This window comes from Excalfactoria chinensis, chromosome 1 (assembly GCF_039878825.1).
Source record: "Excalfactoria chinensis isolate bCotChi1 chromosome 1, bCotChi1.hap2, whole genome shotgun sequence".
Classification (NCBI taxonomy): domain Eukaryota; kingdom Metazoa; phylum Chordata; class Aves; order Galliformes; family Phasianidae; genus Excalfactoria; species Excalfactoria chinensis.
This window is the reverse complement of record NC_092825.1, coordinates 183,404,821-183,425,396: the sequence shown is the minus strand read 5'-3', so window position 1 is coordinate 183,425,396 and position 20,576 is coordinate 183,404,821. Positions and strand designations below refer to the sequence as shown.

General features: G+C 67.4%; 4 protein-coding genes across 9 annotated transcripts; 3 read left to right on the top strand and 1 right to left on the bottom strand.

Annotated features, from left to right (window-relative positions):
* Positions 1-968: 968 nt before the first annotated feature.
* Positions 969-2,622, bottom strand: TIMM10B (translocase of inner mitochondrial membrane 10B). Its single transcript, XM_072345781.1, has 3 exons — positions 2,176-2,622; positions 1,954-2,049; positions 969-1,498 (listed from the first exon to the last, which is right to left on the bottom strand). The coding sequence occupies exons 1-3, from the start codon at positions 2,620-2,622 to the stop codon at positions 1,292-1,294; spliced, it is 750 nt and encodes a 249-aa protein (XP_072201882.1). The 3' UTR covers positions 969-1,291.
* ARFIP2 (ARF interacting protein 2) lies at positions 2,286-7,883 on the top strand. 2 transcript variants are annotated; one of them, XM_072327113.1, is made up of 8 exons: positions 2,286-2,407; positions 2,637-2,744; positions 2,829-2,937; positions 4,857-4,972; positions 5,167-5,388; positions 5,649-5,806; positions 5,893-6,067; positions 6,363-7,883. In XM_072327113.1, the coding sequence occupies exons 2-8, from the start codon at positions 2,646-2,648 to the stop codon at positions 6,516-6,518; spliced, it is 1,035 nt and encodes a 344-aa protein (XP_072183214.1). In that variant the 5' UTR covers positions 2,286-2,407; positions 2,637-2,645; the 3' UTR covers positions 6,519-7,883. The 2 variants fall into 2 exon arrangements, with proteins under 2 accessions (XP_072183214.1, XP_072183213.1); XM_072327112.1 differs by having other exon boundaries at positions 2,637-2,937.
* Positions 7,884-8,556: 673 nt separating this feature from the next.
* LOC140247427 (FH2 domain-containing protein 1-like) lies at positions 8,557-11,796 on the top strand. Its single transcript, XM_072327111.1, has 10 exons — positions 8,557-8,834; positions 8,902-8,963; positions 9,211-9,313; positions 9,383-9,468; positions 9,546-9,646; positions 9,715-9,785; positions 9,854-9,961; positions 10,841-10,911; positions 10,984-11,257; positions 11,329-11,796. Exons 1-10 carry the CDS (start codon positions 8,580-8,582, stop codon positions 11,713-11,715), a joined length of 1,518 nt encoding a protein of 505 aa, XP_072183212.1. The 5' UTR covers positions 8,557-8,579; the 3' UTR covers positions 11,716-11,796.
* An 838-nt stretch (positions 11,797-12,634) lies between these two features.
* TRIM3 (tripartite motif containing 3) lies at positions 12,635-20,425 on the top strand. 5 transcript variants are annotated; one of them, XM_072327109.1, is made up of 12 exons: positions 12,635-12,768; positions 13,962-14,124; positions 15,894-16,131; positions 16,199-16,350; positions 16,438-16,618; positions 16,693-17,416; positions 17,487-17,590; positions 17,667-17,834; positions 17,907-18,087; positions 19,138-19,208; positions 19,314-19,454; positions 20,066-20,425. In XM_072327109.1, exons 2-12 carry the CDS (start codon positions 13,994-13,996, stop codon positions 20,216-20,218), a joined length of 2,244 nt encoding a protein of 747 aa, XP_072183210.1. In that variant the 5' UTR covers positions 12,635-12,768; positions 13,962-13,993; the 3' UTR covers positions 20,219-20,425. The 5 variants fall into 5 exon arrangements, with proteins under 5 accessions (XP_072183210.1, XP_072183206.1, XP_072183211.1 ...); XM_072327105.1 differs by lacking the exon at positions 12,635-12,768 and adding an exon at positions 13,207-13,360; XM_072327110.1 differs by lacking the exon at positions 12,635-12,768 and adding an exon at positions 13,207-13,360 and having other exon boundaries at positions 17,907-18,075; positions 20,066-20,424.
* Positions 20,426-20,576: the final 151 nt, after the last annotated feature.

The following is a 20,576-nucleotide window of genomic DNA, read 5'->3' as shown; positions in this document are numbered from 1 at the left end:
CGTGCTGGGCCATGTCAGGGTTCATAGTGCCACGGTGCGTTGTGCCAGGGCTGGGGGGCACAGTGGAGGCTGGAGGGCTGTCCACTGACACACAGGCTGTGCCGTTACATCACACTGCACTGAAGGTGGAAAATTGCTGTTAGACCCAAAGGAAAACTTTGCCAGCACAGGGGCAGAGCCAAAGGAGGGCTTGCATCACACGGAGTGGCACACGCTGGAGCTGGGGCTGAGCAAGGGGAATGTCCCTTGCAGTAACGCTGCCTCCAGCAGCCACCACAGCCCAAACTCAGTGCAGTGCAGCATCCCTGTGCACCCAGGGCTCCTCAGAGGACCAGTGCACTGCTGTCCTGTGTAGCCGTTTGCACAGCCCGGCTCCTCCACTTCCATTCCTGCCTTTGGTTCCCAACCTTGGTTTTGCTGGATGAGCACTGACCACGTGCAGTGCTGTGGCTGGCACACACAGCACCCACCGCAGGCACTGCCCACACAGCTCCCAGCCCTCCCACAGCCGCTATCAGCACGCAGCCCCCTGCCACGGCCTTGGCTCCCTGTGCACAGCTGGGCCTGACGACACAAACTGCCTCCTGGGAGAGGAGAAGCATCCCCAGGTGGGGCCGTGCCTGGAATCCTGATCACAGAATCACAGCATGGAATCACAGCATGGCCTGGGCTGCAAAGGCCCACAGTGCTCATCCAGCTCCAACCCCTGCTGTGTGCAGGTCACCAACCAGCTGCCCAGGCTGCCCAGAGCCACATCCAGCCTGGCCTTGAATGCCTGCAGGGATGGGAGCCTGCAGCCCGTCCTGATGCTGCTCCATCAGCGAGGACATGGACTAAGAAAGGGCTCCTGGAAGGAGCAGTGGAGCAAAGTGACCCTTAGCTCAGAGGAAGCTGCCCTTGGCCCAGCAGGATGCAGCACACAGGGATGCCTGTGAAGCAGTGTCCGTGTACCTCCGTGACACGCTGACAGCACAACGCTCATGAGATGCTTTATTAGCTCCACCAAATGGACTCCTCCAAACACAACAGTCTCAGTGCTGGACAGCGAGAGCGCAGTGCTGGAGCAACACGAGTTCAGCTGGGAGCTCCTGGGCAGCACAGCGGCTGCTACAGATTCCTTCCTTCTGCCTCCGGTGCCGTTGGGCTGACACGGGCTGAGTCCAGCATGGAGCACAGACCCGGCTGCTGCTTCGGATGCAGAGGAGATCGCGGCTGTGCACTGTGACACCGAGCAGCTCTGTAGCTCCACATGGAAGCTGCCATCAGGGGGCAATGCCGAGCCCGGACTCCGCTACGTGCCCGGGGGCGCCGCAGGAGAAGTGTCGGCAGCCGAGGGGGTGACAGGCGCTTCAGGTCCGTCCGGTGCCGCCCGCTCCGCGCTGTCCTCCAGGCTGGCAGCACGACGCTGCACGATGCCGGGCATCAGCGCCACGTAGGCGCCCATCAGGCGGTGGTTGGAACGGATCAGCTTCCCGGCACAGCAGTCCAGGCACCGCTCCTGCGGCAGCCAGCGGCTCAGTGTGACCCATACTGACCCGTCCCATCCATCCCGTCCCATCCATCCCATCCCATCCATCCCATCCCATCCCCTTCCCATCCCCATCCCATCCCATCCATCCTATCCCCATCCCATTCCATCCCCATCCCATTCCATCCCATCCCCATCTCATCTATCCCATCCATCCCATCCCCTTCCCATCCCCATCTCATCCATCCCATCCCCATCCATCCCATCCATCCCATCCATCCCACCCCATCCCATCCATCCCATCCCATCCATCCCATCCCCATCCCATCTCCACCCCATCCTGTCCCGTCCTGTCCCATCCCGTCCATCCCACATCCATCCCATCCATCTCATCCATCCCATCCCATCCATCCCACATCCATCCCATCCATCTCATTCATCCCATCCCATCCCACCCCGTCCATCCCGTTCCGGTTCCCGCTGACCTCGCTCCGTGACAGCAGCCGGTATCCGAGATCGGAGACGCACCGCCGGAAGCAGATCTCGGTCATGCGGTTGTACACCAGCAGAAAGTCCCGCAGCTGCAAAACAGGGACCCGCACCGTCACGGGGCCCGCCCGCACCTCCGGGCCGAACCGATCGGAACCGAACGGAACCGGACGGCTCGTCCCGCATCCCGCCCGTCGCCATCCCGTCCGCCATCTCACACTGCGGAGCTGCTGCTGCTGTTCGGCCGCCGCCGCCCCCATGTCGCCCCGCCACGCGCCGCCGGGAAGAACCGGCCCGGCCCGGGCCGCCACATCGCACGTCACTTCCGGTCGGGTCTCCCGGTGCCCCCCGCGCGGTTCGTGACGCCGCTTCCGGCGCGTCCGGGCCGCAGCGGATCGGGGCCGCGGAGCCTCCGGGGCGGTGTGGGCCCGGCGGGGCCGGGCGGGGCAGGTGGGCGAGGCCGGGGCGGGGCGGCGGCGGGGGGAAGGTCGGGGGGAGGTCGGGGCCGCCGGGGGCCGCGCCGGGACCGGGGGGTGCTCGGAATGTGGCCGGACCGGTCCGGCCGCGGCGCTGCCTCGCACTGCGGACGTGGCTCCCGGATCCGGCCCCGCGCCATCCGGTGCCGCGGATCGTCCCGCGGAGCCGCCCGGCCCCGTGAGCAGCATCTGCGTCCCTGCAGGCCCGGAGCATGTCGGAGGGCATCATGAGCAAAGCCGCCACCATGGAGATCCCCATCAGCAGCAACGGGGATGCGGGCAGCCTGCCCGAGGATGACGGCCTGGAGCAGGTGCGGGGCCGGGCTGGGGCCTCGCCGTGTCCCCGGGGTTGGCTGCTTGTCCCCGTGTCTCAGCTTAACGCTCTGCTCCCCCAGGACCTGCAGCAGGTGATGGTGTCGGGGCCCAACCTCAACGAAACCAGCATCGTGTCTGGAGGCTACGGGGGCACCGCTGAGGGCATCATCCCCACCGGCACCATCAAAGGTACAACGGGAAGGTCCACAGGGAGCTGGGGGGCTGCTGGAGGGTTCAGGGCTCAGTGCTGGGGATGAGCGTGCCATGGGCTGCCCTGCTACAGCCTTGAACAGGACCTTGTGTTCCTGCTCGTAGCTGAGGCTGTCCTGAGTCGCAGCCACATGGCGCAGCCTCCTCACGGCCCCGCTGCACGGCACTGCTGTCACCCAGCTGCTGCTGTGGGGCCCACCCTGGGGCTGTGACTTCCACACAGCTGTATCTCTTACCCTGCACGTGCCCTGGGCTTACAGGCAGCTGTGGAGCTGCCTGGATCTCTTGTAGATGCAGGGCTTCTGCTGAGGGAGCTGCTCTGCCCTCCTGGGGCAGAAGGGCTCCGAGCCCCACACTCTGCATTAACATCCTGTTTTTGCTATTGATGCCCACCTGGGAGCCACAGGCACTTCTGAGCCTGTCTGTAAATGCTCTATGCTGGAGGGATGGGCTCTGTGGGCTTCTGGGGAGCTACTGCTGCACACCTGGAGCCACAGTCAGTGCAGCCAGAGCAGCTCTGCCCCATCCATCACTCTCACCCTGTTCCCATTTCACACAAGTCTCTGTCCCAGCTCTTGGCCAGTCTGGCCCATCTGCTGCAAACGGCTGTTTTCACTGTGGGCCCTTCCATGTTGTGCCAGGCTGAACAGGGAAATCAGCTTAGGCAGAGGGGAGATGGGCTTTTGCTGACAGCCTGCTGTGACTGGGAGAATATTGTGTTCCCTGTGTCTGTCAGCCCTGACCTGCCCCAGTTCTCAACCTGATGCATGTTGATACCAGCCTGGGGATGGGGAGGAAGCAGCAGAGGAGCCTGGGTGCCTCTGATGTGATGCTGTCTGTGCGGCTGCCATCTGTATCTACTGATTTCACATCACTCTTCCATCTGCTCCCCTGCTGCCATCCTTCCTGCACACTCATCCTGTGTCCCGGTTGCTCCTGCCCTCGTGCCCTTCACACCACCCCACCTCTTCCCTCTGCTCACCTCCTGCCAGCCCCTCCATTTCCAGGCTGTCTTGTCCAACCTCACTCACCCCGAGGACCATCCATCTCCCCCAGTGCATCTGCCGCCAGCAGGATGGCCAGCCAGGCTGGTTCTTCAGCAGGTACTGCAGCCACCCCAGCACCCCGCGGTGCGACACAGCCTTTGAGTCCTCCTGTCCCGGGCTTAGGGCCCAGGCTTAAGGTACCCATAGTGTGCTGTGATTCTCAGGGTCAGCTTCTTGCCCTGCTGTGGTGGGGAGCAACCCAAAGCATGCCTCCCCCTGCAGCTGCGTCTACTCATGGTCTCCATGCTGGGGGCACATGTGGCACTTCCAAAACACAATGTACCAGGCAATGAGGCCGAGCTGTGCCTGGCTGTGGGATGCACTGTGTGCCTGCCTGGCCTCTCCTCCACCTGTACCATGCCCGGGAGCACAAGGAGTATTGCCTAGCACAGGAGCACCGGGGCCGTTGGTGTGCAGGGCTGTCCCTGCCAGCAGCTCTGCAAGTGAAAGGGGGAGCAGCATCTCCCATGTGGGCAGCAGCCAATGCAGTCAGCACCAGGGCCTTGGTTATCAACGTCTAGAAGGGTTTTGGGGGCCGGGTTCTGTGCTGCAAGAGGCCAAGTGCTGCTGCCTGCGGGCAGATGATGAATCACAGGACACTGAGGGCTGTGTTGAACCTGGTAGCAGTGCCTGACTGGCAGAGGGGAGCCGCTGCCTGCCGGCATCTCATGGGGCTGCCCAGGCTGGATTTGCCTGCACCAGGAGTCTGCTTTGCTTGCACTTCATCAGGCCGCGGTGTGGCCCTGGGAGCAGCAGCCCTGAGGGCGCCGCGGTGTGGGGTGGGCAGCCTGGCCTGCATCCGAGCCCTGTGTGTTCCTGTGTGTTCACTGTGTGTGGTGTGCTGTGTTCCAGGCTCTGGGCTTCACCAGCCTCATCCCAGCCCACCGGTCGGAGGGGAGGAGGTTGTTCGCGGCATCGCCGTGGAGAAGTTCGACATTGTCAAGAAATGGGGCATCAACACATACAAGGTACGTCCCATCCCTGGCTGATCAACACATACAAGGTACGTCGCATCCCTGGCTGTGCAGTGGGGCAGAGAACTTGGGCAGGGGACAGAGGAGCAGTGACGGATGGGGAGCACGTCTCGGCACCAATGCAGCAGCCCTACAGGGATGGGAAGGGAGCAGGGCCCTGACACCCCTCCCCTCTGCTCTGCCTGCAGTGCACCAAACAGCTGATCTCAGAGAGGTTTGGCCGGGGCTCCCGCACGGTGGACCTGGAGCTGGAGACACAGATTGAACTGCTCCGCGAGACAAAGCGCAAGTACGAGTGTGTGCTGCAGCTTGCACGGGCTCTCACCAACCACTTCTACAGCCTGGTGCAGACACAGCATGCCCTGGGGGATGCCTTTGCGGACCTCAGCCAGAAATCTCCTGAGCTGCAGGTATTCCTGGTGGGGCTGTGGTGTGTGCCTTGTCTCTGCTCTGCTGGTCAGCACTACCGGGCACGAGAGGGAAAGCGGGAGGAGGCTGAGGGCAGATGCACTTTGTGGTTGCTGTGGGGTTGGGGAGAGGTGTGGGGCTTTTGCTGCTGGCTTTTGCTGGGCACAGCTGGAGCAAGGCTAGGTCTGGGCAGGTGGAGGAGGGCAGAGGCATGGCGGGCTGTGCTGCTGCAGCCCCTGACCCGCCTTCTTCCCTACTGCAGGAGGAGTTTGGTTACAATGCAGAAACACAGAAACTGCTTTGCAAGAACGGGGAAACACTACTGGGAGCTGTTAACTTCTTTGTCTCCAGTATCAACACGCTGGTAAATAAGACCATGGAGGACACGCTCATGACAGTTAAGCAGTACGAGACAGCCAGGTAGGACGGCAGTGTGGCCCGCTGGCCTGGCTGCAGGTATTGCAGGGACTGCTCTGCAGCTCTTGACCGTTGCTGTCCCTGTGCAGGCTGGAGTATGATGCGTATCGCACAGACCTGGAGGAGCTGAGCATGGGACCCAGGGATGCCAGCACCCTGTGCCGGCTGGATGCAGCCCAGAGCCAGTTCCAGAGCCACAAGGACAAGTACGAAAAGCTGCGTGCTGATGTGGCCATCAAGCTCAAGTTCTTGGAGGAGAACAAGGTGGGGAAGGCCGCAGGGCGCAGGATGGGGCCCTGCCGTGCATGCGCGTCCCTCGGGCCTGCCTTGCAGGCTGCGCAGCCTTGCTGCTCTGTGCTCAAGGTGCGATTCCAGGGAGCTGTGAGGGGAAGAGCAGGTTTGCTGCCACGCTCCTGCCTTCCACCCGCAGTGGGTGACCACCTCCCAGCTGGCTGCTGCAGCTCTGTGCTGGGCAGACCGTGTCCTGGCCCATCCCCGCCATCCCGAGGTGCTGGGCAGTGGGGCTGGGTGGCTGCGTGCTGACTCCTGCTCTCCCCAGATCAAGGTGATGCACAAGCAGCTCCTGCTCTTTCACAACGCCATCTCTGCCTACTTCGCTGGGAACCAGCAGCAGTTGGAGCAGACTCTCAAGCAGTTCAACATCAAGCTGAAGACCCCTGGTGCTGAGAAGCCCTCCTGGCTGGAGGAGCAGTGAGCCCCCCCAGCCTGCCCCACCTTGTGCCCCAGCCGGGGAAGCCATGGACCATAACTGGGACCTCTGACTGCTGGTGTAGGGCCAGACCACAATCACGAGTGGTGAGCTGGGGATGCAGCCTCGGCCCTGCTGCTGCGGGGGGGCACTAATGGGGCAGGGACCCGGTTAGGGGCAGGTGGAGCTCTGAGTGGGTCGCTCCCCCAGCCTGTCAGAGTCCCATCCTGCCCAGCCCTGTTCTCTCTCCCCAGCGCCGACCCCTTGGTGGGATGGTGGATGCCTTCCCAGGACCCCGCAGGGCCAGACACTCCCCTCCTCAGCCTGGGCTGCTCAGACCCCACCAGGCACCTTTGTGGGATGGGGTGGGATGTGCCACAGCCCCCCACTGTCTCCCCATGGTGCAGGAGAGCACGTGGTTCCACATGTCCCAGCTGCCTTCCCTGCTGCCCTGAGCCGGGCTTTGCAGGGCTGGGCAGGACGTGCCACCACCCTCTGGCAAAAAAAAATGTTTATTTTGAAATGCAGACGAAGCTGCAGAGGGGGGGTGGCCCTGGGACGGCCGGGTCCCCTCCTGCACCCTCACAGGGGTGGATGAGGTCCCAGCCCTGGTGTAGCTGGTGCCCAGGGCTCCTGTCTGCTCCTTGCCCCAGACCTGCCCCGTCCCCTCTGGCTGATCCCTGGTGCTCCCAGGCAGCTGCTCTCGCACTCCCCCAGCCTGGCTGGTGCCCCTGCCCCCACACTACACTCCCCTCGGCGATGGGCTGCTTGTTCCTGGCCGTCTCCCAGGCCGCAGCACCCATCCCCTGGCCGGGGCTTTGCCGGCTCCCACGGGTGGACGCAGGAGGGTTTGGCCGCGGCCCTTGGGCTGAGGGCTGCCTTCCCCAGGGGCTGCGCTCTCAGCCCTGGAGGCAGGTGGGCAGCCCCGCTCCCTGAGCGCCCACAAACACCCCTCAGGGTGGGGGGGGCTCAAACCGAGGACCAAAGGGTGGCTGCATCCCAGGGACGGTGCATGTGCATGTCCGTGTGCGCCGCGGCTGCGCCTCTGCGTGTGGCAGCGCTGGGGCTCTGCCCGCTGTCCCAGCGTGGGGACGAGCTCATCCTGCTCCAGCTGAGTGTTGCTTTTAGCCCCGGCCACGTGCAGCACTTGGGCACTTTCTCCTGAGACGAGACGGTTTGTTTTTCTTGCTAATTTAATTCCTGGTAATTTAATGTCTGGATCTGACAACCCCCCCCCTCCTCCATCCCCCCCTTTCCTGGTGAAGGTCTGACCCCCCCCTTTTCCCTTTTCCCTCCCCACTTCTGTAAGACTCCAGAATAAATCAGTATGGATCAGAATAAAGCAGTACAGATCAGAATAAAATAGTGTGGATCAGAATAACGTGGTGTGGATCCCTCCGTGCACGGCACAGCCAGACCCGGGACGGGGATTCCCTGCGTGCCACTGACTCCCCGAGGCCCGTAGCTGGTTCTGCTGGCTGCAGTTCTTGTCCCGCTTCTCCCTCTGTGGGTCTTGAGCTGGGGGGGCACAACATCAGGGCTCCCCCTACTCCCCACCCCAAAGCTTGTGGGTGCCGTGTGGCAGGATGGAGCCCTGTAAGCACTGGGGGACCAGAAGAGAGGGGAACGAATTGTGTTACCATCTCCAGCACGGAGCCAAGAGCGCCCCGGGTCAGTCTGGCACCGGGTTTAATGCCATCAGCGGGTGCTTCGCAGCGTGGACAGGAGGAGCACGAAGTGGAAAACGCAGCTCGGAACGGGACGGGCAGAACCGGGAGGACGCGGCCGGGGGGGGGCGCGGGGCATCCAGCTTTGAGCCGAAGTCCTTCGCGGGCCGTTTCTGGTGCGGGGTCGGTCTTTTGCCCCGGTCCGTCGCCGCCGCTCTTATCCTTGTGAGGGAGCCTGGGACGAGCTCGTGCCGAGGCCCCCTGAGCCGCCCCGCCCCGCCGGGACCGGGGCCGATCCCCGGGGGAGCGGCGGATCCTCCCGGGGCGGAGCCGAGGCGGGGCGGGGCCGTTGGGGGCCGTAAGAGGAGCGGGGCGGCCGCGTTCCCCCCCCGCCCCGGCCATGGACGCCCAGCGCAGCCCCGCGACGCCGCCGCCGCCGCCGCCGCCCCCCCCGGCGCTGCCCTCCCCCCCAGCAGCCGTGCGGGGCGAGCGGCTCCGGGCGCTGCACTGGGAACCGCTGTCGGCGGCGCGGGTGCGGGGCCGCCGCTCGGTGTGGGCGCCGCGAATCCCCCCGCCGGCCCTGGACCTCCCCCTCCTGCGGCTGCTGTTCCGGGAGCCCCGCGGAGCGTCCCCGGGGCAGCGCCCGCCGCCCTCGGTGAGAAGCGGACGGGCCGCCGCGTCCCCGTTACCGCGCCCCGCGCTCTGACCGCGCTCACCCGCAGGCAGCGCTGCTGGAGCCCAAGCGGAGCATCGCCATCGGCGTCCTCCTGAAGCAGCTCAAGCGGTGAGCGGGGCTGTGGGCGCCCGCGTCCCCCCGGTCGGCGCCCAGCCGGCCCCGAGGGTGAACCGGAATCCCCCGGCCCCGTCCCGGGGGCGCAGAACGGGACCGAACCCGAGAACGGGGGCACGGCGGGGGGCTCTGTCCTTTCGAGAACGTCCGTGCTCCGCGGGGGTCTCATCCCGTGGCGGGGTTGGAGGGGAGGAGGGAGGGAGTCCGGTGCCCCTTGAGAAGTGCTGACGCGCCGTCTCAGCCCGGTGCGGCAGATCGTGCGGGACATCGAGGAGGGCGTCGGGGCGCCGTACGGAGCGGAACTGCTGCTGGAGCTGTCCCGGCTGCTGCCCGGCTCCACGGAGGTGAGCCTCGGGGTGGGGAAGCCCCCGGCGGCCCCCTCTGACCGCCCGCTTCCCCGTCCCCGCCCGCAGGTTTCCCGGCTGCGCGCTTTCTCTGGCTGCCCCCAGCAGCTGTCCGAGCCCGAGCTCTTCATGCTGCTGCTGCTGGAGGTGCCCAGGTGGGAGCCGGGGGGGCCGCACGAGGGGTCTGGGGGTCCGCCCCGCTCACTACGCGACCCCCGCGGCCCGCCCGCAGCTACGCGCGGCGCCTGGAGCTGATGGTGCTGCAGGAGGAATTCTCCCCCCGGCTCAGCGCGCTCCGCTCCTCCATCCGAATCCTGACCGACGCCGCCGAGGGTGCGTGAGCGGCTGCGGTTGGGGCGGAGGGTCGCGTCCCCGCCGCGCTCACCGGCCGCCTCCCGCAGAGATGGTGCGTTGCGAGGAGCTGCACGCGGTTCTGCATCTCGTCCTGAGCGCGGGGAACCACCTGAACGCGGTGAGCGGCCCCCGACCGCCCCCAGCCCCGCGGCTCCGCGGCCGCCGTGACCGCGAGTTCTGCCCCAGGGCGGCTACGCGGGCAGCGCCGCCGGGTTTCGCCTGGCCTCGCTGCGGAGGCTGCCGGACACCAGAGCCAACGTGCCGGGCGTGGATCTCCTGCACTTCGTGGCCATGGTGAGCGCCCGCGGGAACGGGTCGTGGCGGGGGGGGGGGGGGTCGTTGTGCGGGGCCGCTCCGTGTTGCGGGATCCCCGTTCCGCGCCCGCGGGGCCGCTCCGGGCCGGCTGCGGGGGAGGGGGGGGCATCGCTCAGCTTCGTTCTCCGGGGCTCCGGCTTTTCGCTCCGCGCCGAGTGACCTTCCGTGCGATGCCGCCGCTCCTCCCGGCCCGGCCCAAGGTCGCTCCCACGCCGCAACCCCCGCACGGAGCGCGGCCCGTCCCGCTCAGCTGCCCCCCCTCCCCCCATTCCGTCCGCTTGGAGCAGGCGCTCCCCCCACCGGCGGCACCGGGGGTCCCCTCAAGCTGTGCCGGGCTCTTCGCCGTGGCAACCCCCGGACCCCCGAGCTTTGTTCTTCAGACGGAGGCGCCCAGCTCAGTGTTGGGTTGGGAACGGCCGCACCAGCTGCGCGCTGATGTGGGCCGACTTCGCGGGCAGGCAATGCCGTGCTGTGCCGTGCCGTGCTGTGCTGTGCCGTGCCGTGCCGTGCAGTGCTGTGCCATGCAGTGCCGTGCCGTGCCGTGCAGTGCCGTGCCGTGCAGTGCCATGCAGTGCAGTGCTGTGCCATGCCGTGCCGTGCAGTGCCGTGCTGTGCCATGCAGTGCCGTGCCGTGCCGTGCAGTGCCGTGCAGTGCCGTGCTGTGCCGTGCAGTGCCGTGCTGTGCCATGCAGTGCAGTGCTGTGCAGTGCTGTGCCGTGCTGTGCCATGCAGTGCAGTGCCGTGCCGTGCTGTGCCGTGCCGTGCCTTGCAGTGCCTTGCAGTGCCGTGCCATGCAGTGCCGTGCCGTGCAGTGCCGTGCAGTGCCGTGTCCGTATCACACCCCGTCGCTCCCCGCAGGAGGCAGCACGGACGGACCGACGCCTGTTGGACTTCCCGAGCAAACTGCCGCACGTGGGCCCGGCCTCGCGGTGCGGGTGAAGCCGCGGTCACTCGCGGGTCCCGGCGGTGCCGTCCCGGTGCTGAGCGCGGCGCTCCCGTAGGATCGAAGAGGCGGAGGTGGAGGCGGAGCTGCGGCGGCTGTCGGCGCGCGTGGCGGAGGCGCGGGCTGCGGGAGCGGCGCTGTGTGCGGGGCTGCGGCCGTTCGTGCGGGCGGCGGAGGCGGAGCTGAGCGCGGCGCGGGCGGAAAGGGAACGGATGCGCGGAGCCGCGGCGGCGGCGCTCGACTTCTACTGCGAGGAGGCGGCGCCGGGCGCGCTGCGGGAGCTGTGTGCGGTGCTGCACGGCTTCGCGGGCCGCTTCCTGAGCGCCGTGCAGGTAACCCGGCCCGGCCCGCCGCCCCGCCGCCTCTCGCCGCCCCGCTCCGCCCTCACGCCGTCTCCGCGCAGGAGAACCGCGCCCGGGAGCAGTCGCAGCGCCGGCGGCAGCAGCTCGAGCTGCAGCGGGACAAACGACGCTCCATCGCCACGTGCTCGTTGCGGGACGCGGAGCTCGACGGATTCGCCCGACCCCTCCTCGCCGCTCCGGCGCTGCTCCGACGGAACACGGCCCCGGCGCTGCCCGAGCTGCGGGGCGACCCCGAATCCCCGCTGCCCGAGAGGTCCCCCCCCGGCCCGGCTCCTTCCGCTCCCCCCCCTCCCCCGTCCCGCCTCGCCGCGCTGTTCTCTCGATGGGGGTCCCGTCGCGCTCCCCCTGCTCCGTCGGGCGGCCCCGCGTTGCTCGGCTTTTTGCGGCGCCTGGCGGGCGGGGCGGCGCTCGGATCCCCCCCGAGCTGAGAGTCGGCGGGTTTTATCCTCCCTTGTGCTTCTGTGTGACGATAATAAACGCTTTGGATCTCCTCCCGCCCTCCCCCGGGCTGCGGGCCGTACAAGGCAGAACGCGAAGTGAAGGCTGCGGGGTGAGGTGTGCGGGATGCGGGACTTCGGGCTGCTCCCACAGCCCCCGCAGCCCCCGCAGCCCCCGCAGCCCCCACCCACCCGAACCCGCTGCGTGAAACCGTTCCGTGCCCCCCCCCTCTCCCCCCGCTCCCTCCGCCCCCGTGGCACAGCTGCGTGTCCATCACTGCTCCCTTTGTTGTTCCTGCGCGGTGCCGGGACGGGATGGAACCCCCCCAGGCCCCCCCCAACCCCCCTTGCTTCTCTCCTGCCAGGCTGCAAAGGGCTGAGTGGGCTGCGGGGGTCACTCAGCTCTTCCGAGCCGGAGGTGCAGATTCTGCCCGTGGGTTCAGGAGTGCTCCCTGGTGTTCAGATCCATCCCCAGGTCCCTCCTTGAACCCGGTGCAATTGTGCCAACTCTTTTCCCGTGTTTCCCCAGAGCGGTAACAATGTCCAGATGCGGTTTAGCGGGCGCCGAGTAGAGCGGGGCCCGATCCCATCCCTTGCTCCTGGCGCTGCCCCCGCGCACACGGGGCAGCTGTTCAGCAGCAGAGGGTCCAGCGCACAGCCCCGTGGTGCCCCGCTGCCGCTCAGCTCCAGCAGAGCACGGCTCTGAGCCACCGCCCTGAGCCCACCCGCCCTATTTCCTATCCAGCTGTCCGTAACACCCCGCTTTGGCTGTGAGGGCTGCGGGGCAGAGCGCCCACGTCGAGGAACCGTCATCCCCCGCTCTCCCTTCCCCTCGGGTTTGTCCCCGACTCTCCGGTTTCGTGTCCCCTCGCGGTGGCGGCGGGGCAGTGCCGGTGTCGATGACGGCACGAGGAATGTTGCCCGTCCGGTTCCGCCGCGGGCAACTCCGGGTCGGGGCCGCGGTGCGGAGGCTCTCGGGGGCTCTGCGGGACCGGCACTCCCGGTCCGGCCGGGGTATCTCCGTGCCCGCATGGCTCGGCGGAGGTGAGCGGGAGCGGCGCGGGGGGCGACGAGGAGGATCGGGGGCGGGAGCGGTGGGGTCGGGAACCACCACGCGAACTCTCCGGCAGCTTCACCGCCCCCCCCCCGGCGATGCTCGGAGCGGGAGATCGTTGCCGTGGCGACCGCCGGGTACCGGGGATGCGGGGAGCGCGCCCGGAGCCCCCCCCACTGCAGAGCCACAGCCCGGGCGAGACCATCGGCGGGGCGCGGAGGGGGCGTTCGGTGCTCTCGTCCCGTAGCCGCCCGTGGGTGCCCCTCGCGCCGTTCCCTCCGTGGGTTCCGAGCGGCTCTGGGCGCCCTGCGGGCCCCGGCGGGGCGGTCTCGGGGGGTTCGGGCTCGTCTCGTGCTGCCGCGGGGTCGCGCGGGGCCGCGCCCCCCCCGCAGTGGTGCGCGCCGCTCGGGCAGATGCGGCTGCGGAGCGCGCCCAGCCCTGGCGCAGTCCCCGCCGCGCCGGGCCGGGCCGAACCGAACCGGGCCGGGCTGAGCCGAGCCGCGGCGATGCGCGCTGCCGCCCCGCCGGCCCCGGCTGCCCGCGGCGGGGGCTGAGCCGAACCGAACCGAGCCGGGCTGGAAGGTGACAGAGCGGCCGCGGGGCGGGGCGGGCGGCCGGGACACGGTACGGGTGGGGCCGTGCGGGACCGCGGGCTGCGCTGCGCGGGGTGGGGGGGGGGCGTTGAGCGGCGGGGGAGGCGGCGGGGAGCGGGAGCGGGTGAGCGGCGCGATGCGGGCGGGCGGGGAACGCGCAGCGCCATCCCGGTGCCGGTACCCCGGGGCGGGGCGGGCGGTGACGTCGCGGTGCCGGGCCTGCACAATGGCCGTCGGGGCGGGGCCGCGCCGGGGCCTGCAGCCGCGGGGCCGCCGCAGCGCCGTGAGCGGACGCGGGGCCGGGAGACAACGCGGCGGGGCGGGGGGGGGGGGGGGAGCGGGAGGGGCGGTGCGGGGCGCTGGGAGCGGCGGTGCCCGCGGGGGGGATCCGAGCGTTCGGGGAGGGGGCGGCCGCTGGGCGAGCGGGAGCGCTGCGGGGGCAGCGGGGCGGTGCGGGGTGAGCGCTGCCGGGCGGGCGGGGTCGCTCCGGACCGGGGACCGCGCTCCTTTAGCCGGCGGTGCGGGGCCGGGCGCGGTGCGGGGCCGAGCGCGGTGCGGGGCCCGGCGCACACTGACAGCCCCGCCCGCAGGCTGAGCGCCGCGGGGCCTCGGGGACGCCGCCATGGCGAAGCGGGAGGCCAACGCCAGCCCGGTGGTGCGGCAGATTGACAAACAGTTCCTGGTGTGCAGCATCTGCCTCGACCGCTACCGCAACCCCAAGGTGCTGCCGTGCCTGCACACCTTCTGTGAGAGGTGAGCCCCCCCCCTCCGCCCCATAGCACTGCACCGCATCGCGGCTGCTCCCTCTGCATCCCTTCTGCATCCCCTCTGCATCCCCTCTGCATCCCCGCTGCATCTCGTTGCACCTCCGTTGCATCCCCGCTGCATCCCTGCTGCATCTCATTCCACCCTCGCTGCATCCCCGCTGCATCCCTGTTGCACCTCCACTGCACCCTCGCTGCGTCCCTGCTGGATGCTGGCCCTGCTGCGTCTCCCTCACGGCATTCCTGCTGTGCCCTGCTGCCTCCAACTGCATTTTTGCTGCATCCCCACTGCATTCCTTCCCCTCCCCTCCCCCATGTGCTGCGCTGCATCCACCAAAGCATTTTCCCTGAAGACTTCTCACAGGAGAGGGTCTTTGCTGCACCCCCAGTGCCTGCACTGAGCGTCTGGACCCCCCAAAACCCACTACACCCTCACTGTGTCCCACTGTGTCTCTGCTTGTGCCCTTCTGCTGCACCCTGACCCCACCTGCACCCCCTAACTGCACCCCACTGCACGTGTACTGCATCCTCAGTGCATCCCCCACCGCACCTCCTGCAGGTCAGTGTGCTCACTGTGCTCCACAGCACTCACGCTGCATCTCTGCAGGGCCCCGCTCCTCCCGCAGCATTCCCTTCCTTCCTGCAGCTCCTGCAGGAGCAAAGCTGGAGCTGCCATGTCCCACCGTGTCCTGCTGAGCCTACACTGCACCTCTCTGCATCCCTGCTGCCTCCAGACAGCGCCCGCCTGCATTCCCACTGCCCTGCTGTGCCACCCTGCACCCCTTCTGCATTCCTAATGCCTCCAGACTGCATCCGCACCGTGTCCCCACAGTGTCCCACTGCATGCCCGCGGTGTCCCTGCTCTGCCCTGCTACCTCCAAGTTGTGCAGCACTGCATCCCCCTGCATGTCTCCAGCACAAGATGGGGCCACTACACTCATCCTGGGAGCTGGGGTCCTGCTGCTCCCATGGCCCCGTAGCCCCCACGGTGTGGGCTGTGGCTCCAGGGTTGCTCCTGTCCCACAGTGCAGGGTCTGGATGGGGTGGGGGCGGGGGGAGACTGAAGCATGGCTGAGGGCTCTGTACTGACATCTGCTTTCTCTGTGCCCCCCCAGGCCCCTGCTCACCCCGGCACTCCCCTGCTCCTGTCTGGCACAGCCCTGTCCTATCTATCCATCTTTCTGTCTGTCTGTGGCCCCACGTCTAGGTCTCATGGCCAGCTTTCCATGGGCCGTGTCCCCATCCCTACCCATCCTGTCTGACCCCCAGCTCTGTCCCACGCTCCTGCCACAAGCACTGTAATGCACCGTGGTGCAGCCCGTCTGTCCGTCCATCTCACCATCTGCCACCCCATCAGTCCCATTCCTTCCTCCCACCCATGTACCCCAGTGCACCCCATCTGTCTGTCCTTCCCCATCGGACCCCCAAGCCCCGTCCCACACACCCTATTGCACCACCTCACAGCCCCATCCATCCGTCTCTCCATCTGCTCCCCAGCCCTGTCCTGTGCACCCTGAAGCGCTGTGGTGCAGCATCCCCTCTGTCTGTCCACCCTTCCAGCCCCTCCTTCCGTGCCTTCCCCGTGCCCTCCAGTGCACCCATCGGTCCATCTTTTCCCCAGCCCTGTCCCTCCGTCCCACCCTGTGCCCCTCAGTGCACCGTGGTGCAGCCTTCGTCCCCCTGCCCACCCCCTCCCGGTGCCCACCGCTCTCTGCTGTGGGCGGCCCTGACCCTCTCGTTGTCCCCGTTCTGCCCCAGGTGTCTCCAGAACTATATCCCGCCCCAGAGCCTGACCCTGTCCTGCCCCGTGTGCCGCCAGACCTCCATCCTGCCCGAGCGTGGCGTGGCGGCCCTGCAGAACAACTTCTTCATCACCAACCTCATGGAAGTGCTGCAGCGTGACCCCGACAGCCGCGGCCCCCACCCCGGCCCGGGGCTGGACCCCGTCAGTGCCGTCACCGGGCAGCCCCTGTCGTGCCCCAACCACGAGGGCAAGGTGGGTGGAGGGGAGTGGGGTGGGTGGGTGCGCCGCCAAAGGGGGTCCCTGATCGCCACTGCCGTAGGTGATGGAGTTCTACTGCGAGTCGTGCGAGACCGCCATGTGCCGCGAGTGCACCGAGGGCGAGCACCGGGAGCACGTCACCGTGCCGCTGCGCGACGTGGTGGAGCAGCACAAGGCGGCCCTGCAGCAGCAGCTGGACGCCATCCGCGGCAGGTAGGGGCACGTGGCGTGGGGGGGGGGCGGGGGGTCGTGGGGTGCCGGGCCGGTGGTCGCCTTCTGTGCCCAGCACCGGCTCCGCAGGCTCCCGCAGCTGGCGGCCGCCATCGCGCTGGTGTCGGAGATCAGCCAGCAGCTGGTGGAGCGCAAGAACGAGGCGGTGTCCGAGATCGGCAGCACCTTCGAGGAGCTGGAGAGGGCCCTGCAGCAGCGCAAGGGGCTGCTGGTGCGCGACCTGGAGGCCATCTGCGGGGCCAAGCAGAAGGTAGCGCTCCTGCTGCCGTGGGACGCGCGGCGCTGCGGGGCGCTGCGGGGATGCTGAGGCTGCCCGGTCCGCAGGTGCTGCAGGCACAGCTGGAGGTGCTGCGCCAGGGCCAGGAGAACATCCTGAGCAGCTGCGCGTTCACGGAGCAGGCCCTGCACCACGGCACGGCGCCCGAGGTGCTGCTGGTGCGCAAGCAGATGAGCGAGCGGCTGAGCGCTCTGGCCAGCCAGGAGTTCCCCGAGCACCCGCACGAGAACGACCAGCTGGACTACGTGGTGGAGACCGACGGCGTGCGGAAGTCCATCCTCAACCTGGGCGTGTTGATCACCACCAGCGCCACGGCGCACAAGACGGTGGCCACGGGCGAGGGGCTGCGGCACGCGGTGGTGGGGCAGCCCGCTTCGCTCAGCGTCACCACCAAGGACAAGGACGGCGAGTTGGTGCGCAGCGGCAGCGCCTGCCTGCGCTTCGTGGTGACGGGGCCGGACGGCGGCGCGGCCGAGAGCGAGGTGCAGGACAACAAGAACGGGACCTACGAGCTGCTGTACACGCCGCGCGCCGAGGGCGACTTCCAGCTGTCCATCGCGCTCTACGGGCAGCCCATCCGCGGGAGCCCCTTCCGCGTGCGCGCCGTTAAAGCCAGCGACGTGCCGCCGTCCCCGGATGACGTGAAGCGCCGCGTCAAGTCTCCCAGCAGCGGGCACATCCGGCAGAAGGCGGTGCGGCGGCCGTCCAGCATGTACAGCAGCGGCAAGAAGAAGGAGAACCCCATCGAGGACGAGCTCATCTTCCGCGTGGGTGAGCGGCGGGGGCGCTGCGGGGCGGTGGAGGCGCGGCGCCCCGCTGACGGCCGTGCGTCCCCACGCAGGGAGCCGCGGGCGGGAGAAGGGCGAGTTCACCAACCTGCAGGGCATCTCCACCTCCAGCACCGGCCGCATCGTGGTGGCCGACAGCAATAACCAATGCGTGCAGGTACGAGCCCCCGGCCCCTGCCGGCCCCCGGCCCTCGGCCCGGCTAACCCCCCCCCCCCTCCCCGGCCCCCCCCAGGTGTTCTCCAACGAGGGGCAGTTCCGGCTGCGCTTCGGTGTGCGCGGTCGCTCCCCAGGGCAGCTGCAGCGCCCGACCGGCGTCACGGTGGACATGAACGGGGACATCATCATTGCTGACTACGACAACCGCTGGGTCAGCATCTTCTCCCCCGAGGGCAAGTTCAAGGTGAGGGGGGGGGGGGGGGCGGGGCGGGGGGCGCGGGCACGGGGAGCCCTCTGATGCCCATCCCTGCCGCAGACGAAGATCGGCGCCGGGCGGCTGCTGGGCCCCAAGGGCGTCGCGGTGGACCGCAACGGGCACATCATCGTGGTGGACAACAAGGCGTGCTGCGTCTTCATCTTCCAGTCCAACGGCAAACTGGTCACCAAGTTCGGGAGCCGCGGCACGGCCGAGCGGCAGTTTGCAGGTACACTCGATGGTAATACCTTGGGCACGGCCCTCCTCCTTACTGCATGCCTTGGGCTGCCTCTGCTCGGGGCCGGGTGAGTACTGCGCTCTGCCTGCACTGCTGGTATCCGACCTGCGGCACCACAGCGCCCAGGGGTGGGGGTGGGGATGAGGCTGGGACCGGGCCGGGCTCTGGGCTTGGATTCCAGCTCCGTGTTCTGGGCTCTGGAGCTGGGATCAGGTTCTAGGTTCCAGTTCTTGGTCCTGGTTCTAGGTTCTGGATCTGGTTCTGGTGCTTCATGCTAGGGTTAGGGTTAGGCTCTTGGCTTCTAGGCTCTTGATTCTAGCTTTGGGCTTAAGTTCTAAGTTCCATTTCTGGGTCCTGGTTCTGAATTTAGTTCTAGTTCTGGTGCTGGAGCCAGCCTCAGGGTTCCAATTCTGGTTTCTGGGCTCTGAGCTTGTGTTCCAGGTTCTAGTTCTGGGTCCCAGTTCTGGGTTCTCATTTTGAGTCTTGATTCAGAATGCTGTATTCTAGGGCTGAGATCTAGGTCTGAGTTCTGAGATCTGGTTCTGGGCTCTGGGCTCAGGTTCTAGTTCTACATTCTGGATTCTGGTTCTAGGTGCAAGGTTCTGGGCTTGGGTTCTAGGTTCCTGTTCTGGATCCCAGTTCTGGGTCCTGGGCTGAGCTCCTAGATACCTGTTCTGGATCCAAGTTCTGAGTCCTGGACTAAGGTTCTAGGTCCTGGTTCCGGGTCTTGGTTCTGGTGTTGGACTCTGAGTTCCTCTTCTAGGTTCTGGGATCTGGCTTCCAGTTCTGAGTGCTGGATTCTTGGTTCTGGACTCCAGTTCCTTGGTCCTATTTCTCAGTCTTGGTTCTGGGTGCTGGGCTCTGGGTTTCGGTTCTGGATCCCAGTCCTGGGTCCTGGCCACATCTCTGGGTTCTGCCCCACGGGTTGGGTTTGGGTCCCCCCAGCTCTGCGCTCCCCTGGGCCGGGCACTGCCTGCACTAACGCTGCCGCGCACATTAACCCCACCGAGGGGTCCCGCTGCCCCCCATCCCCTCTCAGTGCTGCTCCTCCAGGGCCACATTTTGTGGCGGTCAACAACAAGAATGAGATCGTGGTGACGGACTTCCACAACCACTCAGTGAAGGTGAGTGGGGACACCCCATGGAGACACCCCATGGAGACACCCCATAGTGACACCCCATAGTGATGCCCCATGGAGACACCCCATGGTGACGCCCCCCCCCCCCAGGTGTACAATGCGGATGGAGAGTTCCTCTTCAAGTTCGGGTCACACGGGGAGGGCAATGGGCAGTTCAACGCGCCCACCGGTGTGGCCGTGGATGCCAATGGAAACATCATCGTGGCCGACTGGGGCAACAGCCGCATCCAGGTGGGTCCTGCCCTGTTCCTGCCCCCCCAGTGGGTCTGGGCAGGGATTGGCTCTGGGCAGGGAGTGGGATGCGTGGCCCCAAATTGGGACTGAGTTGTAGTGTCGTTAAGGCTGCGAGAGCCCACTAAGACCATCAAGTCCAACAGCAGAGTTGTGGAATTGTTGAGGTCGTGGGATCATTGATGGGGGCAGTTGGGAGCAGAACATGGGGAAGGGTTGGTAAAGCCATGGCATGGTGTAGGGACAGGGTGGGGTGGGGGCCACCAGGGTGGGGATGGGGTCTGTGTGCCCATGGGGACTGCTGAGCAGGGATGGGAAGTGTGCCCTTGGGGCTACAGGGGCAAGGGTGGATGTGGGGGCTGATGGGGCTGGGTTGGTGCGTGCCCATGGGGGGCTGATGGGGCTGGGTTGCTGTGTGCCCATGGGTGGCTGATGGGGATGGGTTGGTGTGTGCCCATGGGGGGCTGATGGGGCTGGGTTGTGTTTGCCATGGGGCTGGAGGTGCAGGGTTGGATGTGGTGCCCACGAGGAGCAGCGGGGAGGGGACGGGGCTGTAGGAACAGGTCGGATGCTGCGCCCGGCGTCGGTGTCACATCGTGGGCGTCCCGCAGGTGTTTGACAGCGCGGGGTCGTTCCTGTCCTACATCAACACGGCGGCGGATCCGCTGTACGGCCCGCAGGGGCTGGCGCTCACCTCGGACGGGCACGTGGTGGTGGCGGACTCGGGCAACCACTGCTTCAAGGCGTACCGCTACCTGCAGTGACCCCGCACGGCGCTCTGCGGTTTCGCCCCCCCCCGCGCTGCACTTTAACCCCGCGCGGCGCGGAGCGGAGCCGTTTTCCCCCTTCCCCCCCCCCCGCCCCACGGCGCGGTGATGCTCCCGGGGTGCGTGGTGGGTGGGAGGGGGGGTGGCCGGGGTGGGGGGGAGCAGGGGAGGCCCGCAGCCCCCCCGCGCTGTGTATGTACAAATCAATACATAATAAATCAATACATAAATGTTCGGAGAGGGCCGCATCCCGCGCCGGGGCGGGGGGATGGGGGGGGGCGGGGGCAACCGAATGGTGGGGGGTGGGGCGGAGGGGGCACTGCGGGACCCCCGGTCCGGGTGCGGGTTTGGCCTC

Excerpts from the sequence above, each read along its gene's own strand:
- ARFIP2 (XM_072327112.1), top strand. The coding sequence starts at position 2,646 with ATGTCGGAGGGCATCATGAGCAAAGCCGCCACCATGGAGATCCCCATC. Across the intron at positions 4,973-5,166 it reads GGGGCATCAACACATACAAG|TGCACCAAACAGCTGATCTC; the intron begins GTACGTCCCATC and ends CTCTGCCTGCAG. Across the intron at positions 5,807-5,892 it reads AAGCAGTACGAGACAGCCAG|GCTGGAGTATGATGCGTATC; the intron begins GTAGGACGGCAG and ends GTCCCTGTGCAG.
- LOC140247427 (XM_072327111.1), top strand. The coding sequence starts at position 8,580 with ATGGACGCCCAGCGCAGCCCCGCGACGCCGCCGCCGCCGCCGCCGCCC. Across the intron at positions 9,314-9,382 it reads TGCTGCCCGGCTCCACGGAG|GTTTCCCGGCTGCGCGCTTT; the intron begins GTGAGCCTCGGG and ends CCCCGCCCGCAG. Across the intron at positions 10,912-10,983 it reads CACGTGGGCCCGGCCTCGCG|GATCGAAGAGGCGGAGGTGG; the intron begins GTGCGGGTGAAG and ends GCGCTCCCGTAG.
- TIMM10B (XM_072345781.1), bottom strand. The coding sequence starts at position 2,622 with ATGCTGCTCACGGGGCCGGGCGGCTCCGCGGGACGATCCGCGGCACCG. Across the intron at positions 2,050-2,175 it reads AGCAGCAGCAGCTCCGCAGT|CTGCGGGACTTTCTGCTGGT; the intron begins GTGAGATGGCGG and ends CCTGTTTTGCAG. Across the intron at positions 1,499-1,953 it reads GGCTGCTGTCACGGAGCGAG|GAGCGGTGCCTGGACTGCTG; the intron begins GTCAGCGGGAAC and ends TGGCTGCCGCAG.
- TRIM3 (XM_072327109.1), top strand. The coding sequence starts at position 13,994 with ATGGCGAAGCGGGAGGCCAACGCCAGCCCGGTGGTGCGGCAGATTGAC. Across the intron at positions 16,619-16,692 it reads TCTGCGGGGCCAAGCAGAAG|GTGCTGCAGGCACAGCTGGA; the intron begins GTAGCGCTCCTG and ends CCCGGTCCGCAG. Across the intron at positions 18,088-19,137 it reads GTTTGCAGGTACACTCGATG|GGCCACATTTTGTGGCGGTC; the intron begins GTAATACCTTGG and ends CTGCTCCTCCAG.